At 39.4% G+C, this 13,030-nt stretch overlaps 1 protein-coding gene across 1 annotated transcript in view; it reads right to left on the reverse strand.

Moving 5' to 3' along the window:
* efhd1 (EF-hand domain family, member D1) overlaps nt 1-12,611 on the reverse strand; it is a 16,367-nt gene extending 3,756 nt beyond the window's left edge. The window contains exons 1-2 of the mRNA XM_086141342.1: nt 12,211-12,611; nt 982-1,129 (exon numbers count right to left, since the gene is read on the reverse strand). Coding sequence (XP_085997468.1) covers nt 982-1,129; nt 12,211-12,530 — 468 coding nt within the window. The 5' untranslated portion in view covers nt 12,531-12,611. The remainder of the gene's footprint in view (nt 1-981; nt 1,130-12,210) is intronic.
* Nucleotides 12,612-13,030: the final 419 nt, after the last annotated feature.

Consider the following 13,030-nt stretch of genomic DNA (forward strand, 5'->3'; position numbering starts at 1 on the left):
GATGTAATGTCCTTAAAACAAGTCAAAATGAATCTGTGTTGCTTCCTGAGTGGACACTATGATTTCACACAAGTGTGACTGACTTGGAGTTACATTGTGTTGTTCAAGTGTTCCCTTTATTTTTTTGAGCAGTATATATGTGTAAGCACTATAATCAAACTGACCATTCAGTGGGAGTCGCCGCCACGGCATTCTTTATTGTTTTGACACGGCAAAAAAGAAAACAGTCATATCTTTGCCCAAGTTTCATTTACTTCTTTATCTCATTTATTGTGACATATTGGCAACAGGTCCATTAACCCAGGTTGCTATCTTTTACACCGTCATGTTGCAGGACACGATAGAACCAACATATCGGACTAAATTTCCCATCATTTTTTTACAAAAAGATGGGGAAAAAAAACTGCACATGAACAGGGGAAATATTATTTTTGAGCTGTGAACCAGATCACCGCTCTTGGTTGGAAATATGTTGGTTTTCTGCTTCCAAGCCACGTCTCAACACCTGCTTATTTTAAATGGGCCAAACCAAATATTTGAAAGATTAGACCGAACAAAGCAGGTGTGAAATCACACTGAAAATTTGATAGGAGGAAACATAAGCAAGAGTTCTAATATGTCATTGTAAGAACAGAACTTTCTACTTTGGTAAGATTTCTGTTTCAATATTGTAGCAAAGCAAAAATGTCAAGAACAAGAGTCACAATAAGGTGGTTTTTACCTTGAAACCATTTTAACTCTGGTTAGAAATGGGTCAGTTATGCATGTCAAGTTTCTTTTTACGGTCGATATTATTCTCAAGTGTTATAGGAATTCTGTGTGTACTTGGAAAACAAAAGCTTAAAAATGACTCCCATTTACACACGTATGAGTGTTTCCAATGAGCTGAATGATGTTGTGCGTTTTATCAGGTGATTGTGAGTCCTTACGCTTCCAGTAGCCAAATGACACGTGGTGGAAACACAACTCAATTCTTCTCACCTCTCTAAAGCTCAGCTTGCCATCGAAGTCTTCGTCCACCTCCTTGATCATGTTCTTGAGTCCCAGGTGGGTCTGAGGAGCGCCCAACTTTTCCATCATCATCTTGAGCTCCATCAGGTCGATGAAGCCATCTCTGCCGGTGTCATACCTGGACCGCACAAAGACCTCAGAAGGTCAGGTCTACTCAGGTGTCCATCATGCAAAGACGTGGCAAAAATACATTGCAGCATGCTTTGTGTTTAATTCGGTGTGTGTTAGCCTCGGTACTAGAACTGGAATTAATGGAGATAAAAATGTACGACCAGACAGAGACTTTAAACATTTCAAATATGAAATAAAGCGTGTTTTCACCAACAATGGCAACAACTGGCCCTCGGGGTCATTTAATGTGGACTGACCTTTTTAAACAGGAACAGCTAATGTTAGTGAAAGAGTGTTTAAATGTCACATTTCAATTGTTTGGTTATTTATTGCTCTACAATAGACATTTTTTTTGCATGCACCAGATAAGTAAAAAATTTTAAAAAATTTAAAAAATAATTCTCTCCAAATTGTGTGTCCCCCCAATCTTGACACATTTAAAAAAAATGTTTCTGTTCCTAAAGCACAATACTTTCTTGATCCCAGATTCTCCATAGAGAATGAAATAGAAATAAATAAAACTAGATGAGATGAACAGAAATAGATAGAGTAAATGATAAAGAATATAAAATATAAGTAGTGTGGGATTAAGAAATAAGTTACCAGAGCAAAATACGGCCCGATGGATAGAGAGATGAGATATTGTAATGTTACTAGTGATCCAGCAATGTTCAACTAATCCATACGCTGGGATGTAACAATCAATCTGAGAATTACGGTTTACATCGCATGTTTAATTGTCATTTATCGCCCCCTAGGTGCCAGAAACATATCATATTGGAAAAGAGAGCGGCATGAAGTTTTTCAATCTTTTTACAAAACACATTAAGCATAAATTGAAACATGTCCATCATATGATCTCATCCATGCCACCTTTTCTGACATCGGTAGATAAACATTGCCTTCTGCCATGAATGTCATGTTTCACTGCGAGAACAACGGCAGTCAACAAGGACACTATTGTCAAATACTGACGTATAACCGTTATATCAGTGCAACCCCGTAATAAGAGAAAGCAGATCCTCTTGTCAAAACAGAACTGTTATTACGACCGTAGATGTTTGTATTACGGATTCAAAAAGGATTTCAGAACATTACACCCCTTAAGCCCCTTCAAAACTGTTCGATGATCGTGCCAGTCTTTTACATTTACTACGACCACACTACGTGACGCTGATCTGATACATTTGGGCTTAATGTGTGTAGACTATGTAATGTTAGCTTTCAAGGCAGATGGACTGGTAAGATTGTGTCAGTCTATCTTTCGAGGCTTCTCAGTGAAACGGAAAAAAAAAATAAAGGGAATCCGGAGTAGCAAAGCAAGTTCATCATGACATCTACTGAATCACACGCCGCGATGCGAGTTAATGAAGCCTCATCATACGTCTCAGATGTATGATTTGTCCCTCCTGATGCTCTTGGAGCACAAATGTAGTCCTTGACGAAATCACTTTTTTATGTCTGGAAGAAAATCCAAAGAAGACAAGGAAGATAGACTGTTACCACCCAAAAAAAAAAAAAAAAAAGAAAAGCCATGAGCAGGAGTTTAGCACCCATTACAAGTTCATCGGTTCGTCGTTTTATTCTGCGCTCAAGCTATTTGCAACATAACTGCAACATAAAAACTATAAATGTCAAATATCACCGTATGAGCCGAAAATTGCATTGTGATGGTTAAACGAGAAAAAAAACAAAAAAACAAACAGCACCCATTTCTATGGGTGCAGTATTCCTTCCCAACAATGGATGCATTCTCTCTGTACTCACAAGGAGTGTGTTCATTTCACAAAAGCAACAAGACACATGAGTAATTGTATCCTTTGAGGTAAGAAAAATACATTGTTTAATATCGCTATTGTTTATTATTTTTTGTAAACGATATGTACTTTTGCCATCATAATCAGGGGGATAATACGATATAGCACAATCTACAATTTTGGTTACGTTTTCAATCTAAATACTCACTCTATAGCTACAATTTTGTGTGGAGAATGTCAACTGATTTTTAGCTCTGTTTAGCTCCGTTTCCGCGACTCGTGACTGTGAGGGTTTCAGGCAGCCAGTCAGACAGCTGTTATCACCAACTGGATGAGCCCATGGCAAAGTCTACAGAGGCTTTTGTCTGATAGGACAAGTATTTATAGAAGCTTTCAGTAGCTTTGTGTGAGTGTGAGGGAATGCATACCCAAGTGTTTGGCCTGATGACCTCAGTGAGAGACTTATCTATCGGGGCCAGAAATAAGGCCATTGTTTCATTCATTCTCATCAAGGCCTCTCTCTCTCTCCCTCATTTTACACATTAACTGGGAAGCAATCAGTCTGGCAATGTTATCGTCACATAACTCGAGGTATTCAAAGTCTCTGATAAAACCTAAACAATAACTGGGACAGACCTTCTAAAGCGGATCATATAACAGCCAGATGGGATCATCGCTCTTGGACAATGATTACCTGCTCAGCTGTGTTAAACGGACATTTCCTGCCACTGCTTCACGTTTTTCAAATGAAGGCGACATTAAGCTCTCAGTGTAGTATTTCAAATTGCATAATTAGAGATTTACTTTAATTCCTGTTTCAAACCAGATGGAGAAAATCCTGATGAGAGGGAGAGATGGTTAAAACTCGCAAATTATGAATAATTACGTTCAACAAGTTAGCTGGAGACAATAGTTGTGTTATCGACAGCATACGGGGGGGAAAAAAAATTAATTCTATATAATTGCACAAAGTGGCACATTTTCCCATTCGAGGCCAGAGAATGTTGACGTGTGATATGACCGAGGCAAAAATGGATACAGCCCGAAATAGTGCTACGACTGCAATACACAAGTGTCTCTGATGCCAAGTATTAATTTATTTATCAAAACAGCTGTTGCTATGAACAAGTCTCCATGTGCCCAAGACTACATTTAAACCCATGTTATTTTCTCCCCTGGTGCCCAAATTTGTTTCATCAGCAAACGTTCTTCTACTCCAACCCATCTGTTATCCTTCTACGAAGGATCGGTCACAAAGGCGCCAGGCGTGATCAGGGGTATCTTTGTCGTGTTCCTGTTTTGATGCAGTTAAAAGTGCCAGATCAAAGAGAAAAACGCCGGTCAAAAGATGATTGTGCAGTAATATTTCATTATATTTAGAGGGAAATTTTTGGGAGATTCACAAAGGATTAGATTAGATTATATTAAACTTTATTGTGATTAGAAATGTAAGGATACAGAGTAATGAAATGCAGTTAGCATCTAATCAGAAGTGCAAAAAGCAGAAGTGCATATGTGCAGAATGTGCAGTATTTACAGATAAATGCAGTATTGAAGAATAAATGCAATTTTTTTTTTACAGCTAGTGCAAGTAGAGATGGATAATTGTTTTGTGTAGATGATGTACAATAAGGTCGTGATTAGTATGATTAACAGATGGCAATATACGGATGGAACGTTAAATATACCAATCTCTTATACAGTAACTCTACAGAATGGATAATATAGAAATGTTATATGAAAAATTATAAAGAACATACAGAATTTGATAGAAACTCACACTATCCGAAAATACACCTCCAGGGATGAATGGCAGGAACCATGTAACTTAACCTGCACCACTAAAAGAAGCTTCAGTGATGTTTCCCTCCTAACCTATGATCAGCATACCTTACAGTATTTTCTTCCTCACTTTTTGCAATCATGATATTGACAGGAAGACTGAAATCTGAAAGTCTGGAGTCTGAAAATGAAAATGGAAGGTGTGATGCTCAATGTTGTTCGTGACTTTACCCCCCGAGTTAAAGGAGAAGGTGTGAGTTTGATGAAATGATGCAGAATATCCCCAGAGGTGAGAATGTGGTAATTGGTGCAGACTTTAATGGACATGTTGGAGCAGGCAATAAAAGTGATTAAGAAAGGGTGGGCAGGTCTTGTATGAACAATCTAATCTGAAGGAGATAAGTGACTGCAAAGTAGTGCTAAGTGAGAGTGTAGCCAGACTACCTAGGATGGTGGTTTGTAAGATGACTCTGGTAACAAGAAAGATAATAAGGACAAGGCAAAGCAGAGGATGAAGTGGTAGAAGCTGAAAAAGGGGAGTATTGTATTGTTTTCAGGGGGGAGTTGAGAAAGGCTCTGGGTGGTCAGGGAGATCCTGAATTGATCAGGGAGACAGGTACAGGAGTACTAGGTGTGTCACTTGGAAGAAAAGTAGATAAGGAGACTTGGTGGTGGAATGGGGAAGTGCAAGCGTATATACAGAGAAAGAGGTAGGCAAAGAATAAATGGGACATTGAAGAGACTGTACAGAGAGGTAAAGGTAGAGGTAGCAAAGGCCAAACAAAGAGCATATGATGACTTGTATGCTCGGTTGCACAGTAAGGAGGGAGAGAATGATTTATACAGGTGGTGAAAACAGAGCAATAGCGATGGAGAGGATGTACAGCAAGCACGGGTGATTAAGGATAGAGAGAACAATCCTGAGAAGAATGATGGGAAGATGGAAAAAGTAATTTGAAGAGCTGATGAATGAGGAAAATGAAAGAGAGGGAAGGGAGGAGGGCATTGAAGAGGTTGAAGAGTGGAAAGCCAGTCCATCCTGATGATATACATATGGAGCTATGGAAGTGTCTAGAAGAGAAGAGGCAGCTGTAGAGGAAGCTGCATTTTGTCTTTGTAGACCTAGATAAAGCACACAACAGCGTGCCGAGAGATGAACTACGGTAGTGTATGAGGAAAGAATGGCAGAGAAGTATGAAAGACTGGTGCAGGACATGTATGCGAGGTGAGACAGTGGTGAGGTGTGCTGTAGGTGTAGGTTTGTTTTTAATGATGATCATAATTTGTTACTTTGGACATCCACAGGGGAACATCTGAAATAAGTTTCAGACAGATAAAATAAGAAAAAAAAATGGAGACTGAACAGAAAACTTTCGTAAACCCCCAAAAACCCAGCTGAGTCGTTGGAGGACTACGAGAACCATTTGAGGGAATGTTTCATCCAAACCAAGCTTACGGCTCATTTAAAAAGAGTAATGAAAACCTGTTTACGACTGACTTCCTGCCTCAATTATTCCTCATTTTCCTTCTGTAAATAGAAGGATCTCAAGTTCTAGACCATTGGAAAATGGGTTTGTGATGTTCTTCACCAGAAATTCCAAAAGGATTCTGATTTTACATGGCAGTAGATCAAAGTAAGGAAGCGATGAGATTCACTGGTGATGAAAGATAGACTTGTTTTCCCACTTTGCACACATTCTCCATAATTGTAACCAATTGCAAGGGACTGATTGCAGCAGAGGGGAGGGCCTTCACTGTTGGCATGGCATTTCTGTCCCGGGAACAAAAAGACCTCTTTGGCTCCTCTTACTGGGTGTACAGGAATGCCAGAGGCACACAAAGCGGGGTGTTCCCTGCTGCCATCTGCCAACAAACTGAGTGGGCACACAGGAATGTCCATTACCACAAAAAGTTCCTTTTGGCCCTGTTTTTCTTTTGTTTTTAACATGTCCTCCATTCCTTTCTGTGACTTCTGAAATGTAAATAAGTCTTAAAGAAAGCATTGGCCGGGACGGTTTGTTTTATGCATGTCTGACAGCGGCTACTAGTTTTGGATAATGATTTTTTTACAGTCAGTTATGTTATGTAAACAGAGTAGAGGTGACTAATAGTTGTTATGAGTAAATCGAGAGTGAACTTATTTGCACATTAATTATCAAAGTTACAGTTGTTGTTAGTTAAAGCGTTACAATACTGGAACCTTTTACTTTCATGCAATCGAGCGAAGAAACCTTGCTCAAAATTGATACTAAAATCACAACGGATGCATGACAAGACATCAAAAGACGGATGAACAACATGTTAAAAGCACAAAAAAAGAAAATAAATCAATGCTTCAAATAGTTATGATATTGATAAGACAGTGAATCATCAAGCCTTGATAGCATTTTCAAGACTACAGAGAAAATAATATGAGTTGATCTACCTCATACATTCTGAATTCATTACAAATCAACTGAAATATTGCAAGCCTTTTACTATTTTAATATTGCTGATTATGGCTTACATCTCAAGAAAACTCAAAAATCCTATCTCAAAATATTAGACTATCATGAAAAAGTTTTTTTTTTTTTTTTAATTACATTACAGAAGATAAATAACTTTATCACAATATTCAAATTTTCTGAGACAGTCCTGTATTAATGTATTAATTGCCCACTATAGAGAGGGTTTCACTCGTTGATCTTTATCAACTTTAGTTCACCGGACAGCAATTGCTATCACTCTGAGCAACTAAAATGACTGCACATGCACTAATTCCATTCATATGGAAACACAGGATAAATATATATTCACATTTTTTGTAGATTAAAATATATTTATGTGATTTTATACACACACATATATATATATATATATATATATATAACTGCCTAGGTATATTGAAAAATGTAGAATTGAATAAGGAAGAGAGCGAGAGAGAGAGTAGGAGAGAGATAGTTTGGTTATAATTTGTTGAAATGATGTACTGACTATGCTTGCAAGTCATATCTTTCAAATCAATGAAAATTGTTTCATATTAGTGAAGATTCCAAGCAGTTCATTTGCAATAGAAGTGATGCCACGTCGCATGCAAAACCCTGAACTGAGCCTCATTGTTCTGCAGCTTCCTTGTTAATTATAGATGCCTGAGCTTTTGGCGTGAGGGAACACTCCTTCTCCACTGGTATTCTTCTTGGTCGGAGTCTTGCAGTATAAAAATACAATTTATGACGCCAAAAGTAGCACATTGCGTATGCAAAACAGAAAGATCAAGATTGTACTAGGCCACAAATCACATAAAGCCATCAGAAACATTTTACTTTGGTACATAGGAGATAAAGGGTTGGAAAAAAAAAACCCCAAATTTGCACTAAATCATCTATATGCTATCACGACAAAAAGTATTACAGCTTAACGAGATGTTAAAAACTGAAATATGCCATTAAGCTAAGAGCTGTGTGTGGAAAAGTGGGTCACAGGGCGACGGATGCCTCATGGGAATGTGGACTGTGTGAATGGGATCAGCACAGCAAAAAGGAGTGAGGCTAAAGAGATTTGGGTCTGAAGTAACTGAATATCCTACATCACAAAAAAAAGTTTGAATGTTAGAAACCGGCTTGTGGCGAATACAATTCTCCCCCTCGGAACAGCCAGCTTCCGTCCTGCACCATCCATGACATTAGCAGCCTGTAACTGCCCCAAGTTTGAGATGAATGGAAAACAAAACACTGCGAGCATCAGTCTTGGGAAAAGCTAGTCGGAATCATCTGACAGCCTCGACCTCCCGGGGGGAAGTTTGAAGGATAAAAAGGCTGAAAAAGCTTGCAAACTGACATATATGGTCTTGTGATGCCTTCAGAACAGGTCTTGGACTGTCTTCGGAGGGGTGTCTAAAAGGGGAGGTAAATACTATTTGAAAACGATCTAATTTCTCGTTTCAATGCAAACTGCCTTTGGGATGCCCCATTTTAAAGGCAGCACTGTTTTTTTCTCCCCTAGATCAGTGGAGTGACAAATAATAGGCTTTACTTAAATGAATTTGTGAATGCTGTTGCGTAGTTACAATCAATCAATTCGTAGTCGATAATTAAAACCATCAATGTAGAGTTCAAGTGGGCACAGTACATTTAGGAATATTTGTAACATATCTAAAGAATGTTTACAAATGGGATTATAATTGTAATGAAGGAGACAAAAGCGACAGACATGAAAATTCTTGCTTTTGACCGCTTTTGTCCAGAGTAGATTCAGTGGTGAAGGGTGTCTATGGTCAGGCTCATAAGTCTGCATTCATCACAATCACCAGAATAAACCCATTTCCATTGGGTACAAATACTATAAAAAAAAAATAAGGAAACTCTGAAAATGCTTCTTTATTAATCTGCAGTCAAATCAGTGTAAACGATTGGCCAAACTAAATGCAATTCCTAGATCAGCGTGAACCAAGCACACGAGTAACATATACAACATATACGCAGTCTGGAACACCAAACTAAATCCTCCCTCAAACATTTCAATAAAAGCAGGACTTAACTATTCCAAATAATGTTGAAAAGACAACTGAACTGTGTATCTGAGATTTCTATATTCCATAGCTAAGCCGATGTGCTATATATACTTCAATAAAAAAAAAAAAAAAAGGCTTTACAATATCGTCTGTGTTTTCCCATTAACACACGGCCCTATAACAAACATCAGGTCAGAAAGTGCCACAGCCAGAATGCCCTGGATACTGCAGCTTTACAGACCTTCAACCCTTCTGGTTGAACTGAAGGCGTCAGTTGTTCATGTAGAACTAGCACAGTCTTGATGTGACAGATTCTAGCACAGGGCACACAATAATCTCATTTGTCCAGACGTGAAGGGTCCGAGCCAGGGGAACCTGCATAAACAATAGCCGTCCTTATCTTCCACTTGGGAAAACTGACCTGAGTCAATGCACAATGACTGAACAGTATGGAGTGCTACAGTCAGCAAATGTCAACAACATCTAGAAAGCACTACACGCATAGACGGTTTCAAATTTGCAATGATTGTTGAAATGCTTAATATGTTTTGCCCCTGGTGTGGTGTTTCTCTAATGTGCAATGATTTAAAAAGATAGGGAGAAAAATGAGAATTGCTGGCTAATAAGAGTTGGGAAACTGGGCTACCGTTCAGGACCGCGGCTATTTAAATTCTTTATTCGGTGTCTGTTCCACAATATTCATGGCCTGTCATTGTTTGGCCTATATAATTAGCAAATGGCTCATTGCTATTATTGTTTCTTCGCTAATTGGTTTCACTCTTATATATTAAAGATATTTTTGAAGACTTATCAAATTATCGTGAATCGTTGTTAGCTTCCCCGTATTCTCTTGAGACCCTATTTTTAAGCCAGTCCCATCTTCATGGGAGGTCATTCTGGGTGATTTTTTCAGCTGTTTGCAGGAAATGTTATATCAGTGCTGTGCCGATGATTTATGGATCTATATCGCTGCCAAAACCAATCATTTCAACCATCCTCGCCCCTATGGGACTATTTTTTAGTCGCAAAAAACTGGAGGACTGGATGGCTTTAAAATAAATCTAAACCTGGAAACCCTTTATTGTTTCACCTCATTCAAACATCACATCTTAATCTAAGAATTGTATGAATGTAAAGCAATTTATGATTGGATTTTGGTTACAGTTTTTACCACTGACACGAGCTGCAAAATGCACCATACTAATGACTGCGGTTGGAACTTAAAAATGAGTCCGCTGATGAGTAAATAGTGATATCATAGTGCGGAGAATACTCCCTCGTAAATGACGATTATACGCGCCAAACACTGAAATGTGCGGACCAGACATTGATTTCCAGGGAAACACAAACACAGCGACGAGCACTTTTGATCGTTGTCAGCCGTTAAAAATGACGGACGGGTTGTGAAAGAGGGCAGAAGCAACAACAGCCGACTGAGAGGACAAAAAAAGTCCCTCTCAGTGAGGAATAAACACTATTAAGTCCAAGTGATTACAAATCGGCTTCATATTGGGATTACTTTAGTGCAGGGGCTACAGCATAACTTCACTGAACTGGGAGTTTAGGCATCTCATTCATATGAGTCACCCTCTTTGGTGATTAGCCTCATATTACATCAGCACTGAAGTCACTCCTAATCAGGGCTCAACAAATGCTGCATTTTTGAGTCAACGCCAATACTGATGTTCTTGACAGAAATAACCATGTAACAAAATAAGTGATTAAAAGGAGAGTGAGTTTCTGAGAAAGAAGGACAATTCACGGATTCTTTTCATTCCTTTAGAAAAAAAAAAAAAGCATCATTTTGTCAAGAAACATTTAACCGTGATATACAGCAGAACAAATTTTGTTACGTTGAGCCTTCATTGTCTCCGTGCTTACGCGTGAACACACCATGTCAATCTGTAAAGTAAAATCTTTCTCTTTCGTCAACGGATTGATTTACTATTTTATCAGTAACCAATGCAAATCGTATTACTCAAGTTAAATATTTCAGATAATCGTCTTTCATATTCTTACTTTAAGCAACCAAAAATGTCATGAGGCATAAGAGGTGGAATACAGATTAATAGTTAAAAATGTTTATGTCCCTGTGGCTTGTGCGTGGTAGCACATGTTCATGAATAATCTTGTTCCTGAGTGCTTTAATTTATTCTGGCAGTCACGATGAGCCCATTGTGTCCTGAGGTCTCAAAACAATAGAGACATCTAGTGGTCAGATAATGGAGAGTTTGTTCCAATATATTGTTATAGGACAGCAAAAAAAAAAAAAAAATTAAAAAAAAAAAAAAAAAACAAACAGCTTAACCTGGTTATATTGAAGTTAACCTCTGGAACATATTTATATGGAGCTAAAATGATTTATCTTTTAGCTGAATGACATATAATATTTCTGACAATTCATATCCTCGCAGCTATTTGTTGAATTAAACCGTGCAAGAAATACCCTCGGTTAATTAGCTTAAAATTAACAACAAAATGAAGATTTAAGAATACATATATAAATGTCAGATTGGAGGTGCGTCATAATTCTCGTTTGTATTTTTTTTATTAAAAATAAAAGGTAGGATTTATGATCCCATCGAAGACATAAATGGGATTTAAACGAACCGATAGAAACACCCTGAAAAATATCAATATCGGAGACATAAATGGATTTTAAACGAACCGATGGAAATTCCCTGAAAGATATCAACATCGGTGACATAAATGGGTTTGAAACGAACCGATGGAAACACCTTCAAATATATCAATATTCGTTTATCGATAAGGCCGGTTGTGATGCTTAACGGTTGGCATGTCAACAGAGGAGGAGGACGGCAGAGGTCCGACTCCGGTCACGACTCCCAGCCGGGGAAAGTGAACGTGCCGCCGGCTAGAGGGGGATGAAGGAGGCCGGTGTCAGGTTCAATCAGCCCGGTGCTTTCACCTGGAGGCTCCGCGTCCTTTAATCCCTTCGTGAGCCTCCAACCCCGCGACGTCGCTCGGTAAACAACGGCTCGACGCGGCGGGGGGGGGGGGAACGAACCGTTGGTTCCGACGGTCGAAGCTCCGACTTACCGTTTAAACATCGCTTCCATATCTTTTATTTGCTTTCGGGAGAACTCCTTGAACTCCGTGTACGGGTTGAAGACGCGGGTCGCCCGGGGGGCGGCGTTGCCCTCGTTGATGTCCAGCCGACGGTTCAGCTTGGCGGACAACTCGGAGGACGAGTCGCCGCAGGCGGCTTCGGGCTGCGGAGGTTTGGGTCTGACGGGGCTTCGCTCGGGTTCCTCGGGACTGGGTCTGACGGGGCTCTGCTCGGACTCCGGCCTCGGCTCTGCCTCCTCCGTCGCGGCCAGCCGGGATTGTAGCTTTCTCGCCAGCTCTTCGGATGCCATCACGGAGGTTTGACGCTGCTCACTAAGACTATCCGGGAGAATGGAGACCGGCAGCCGCTTCAAGTACCACTGTCAAGCTGCCTGTTGTCCCGCCCACACGACACAACAGTACTTCCGGTCAAACAAGCAATCAGATGCAGACTTGGATAAAGCTTGTGCTTGTTGTTACCGTACACTTTTTTTTTCTCTTAACATTTTTATCTGACGACGTCATGATAATGTTTTGATTTTTTTTTTTTTTGCAAGGAAAAATGATGTCACAACTTTTGTGTATCTTAAAATCATCTTGGGAACTTCAAAGTCGAAAGCCAGATGCACATGGCAATGGAGAAGATAGTATCATAAAGTAAACAATATAATGATAGTCATCAAGTGCAAATTAGCAGTGAAGGTCTTCTTCTTCTTCTTCTTCTTCTTTTGGCTTTTCCCGTTGGGGGTCGCCACAGCGAGTCAACTTTCTCCATCTAACCCTATTCTCTGTATCTTCCTCTCTCACACCA

This window comes from Fistularia commersonii, chromosome 3 (assembly GCF_037954325.1).
Source record: "Fistularia commersonii isolate RoL2024-O1a breed Wild chromosome 3, RoL_Fcom_v1.0, whole genome shotgun sequence".
Lineage (NCBI taxonomy): Eukaryota > Metazoa > Chordata > Actinopteri > Syngnathiformes > Fistulariidae > Fistularia > Fistularia commersonii.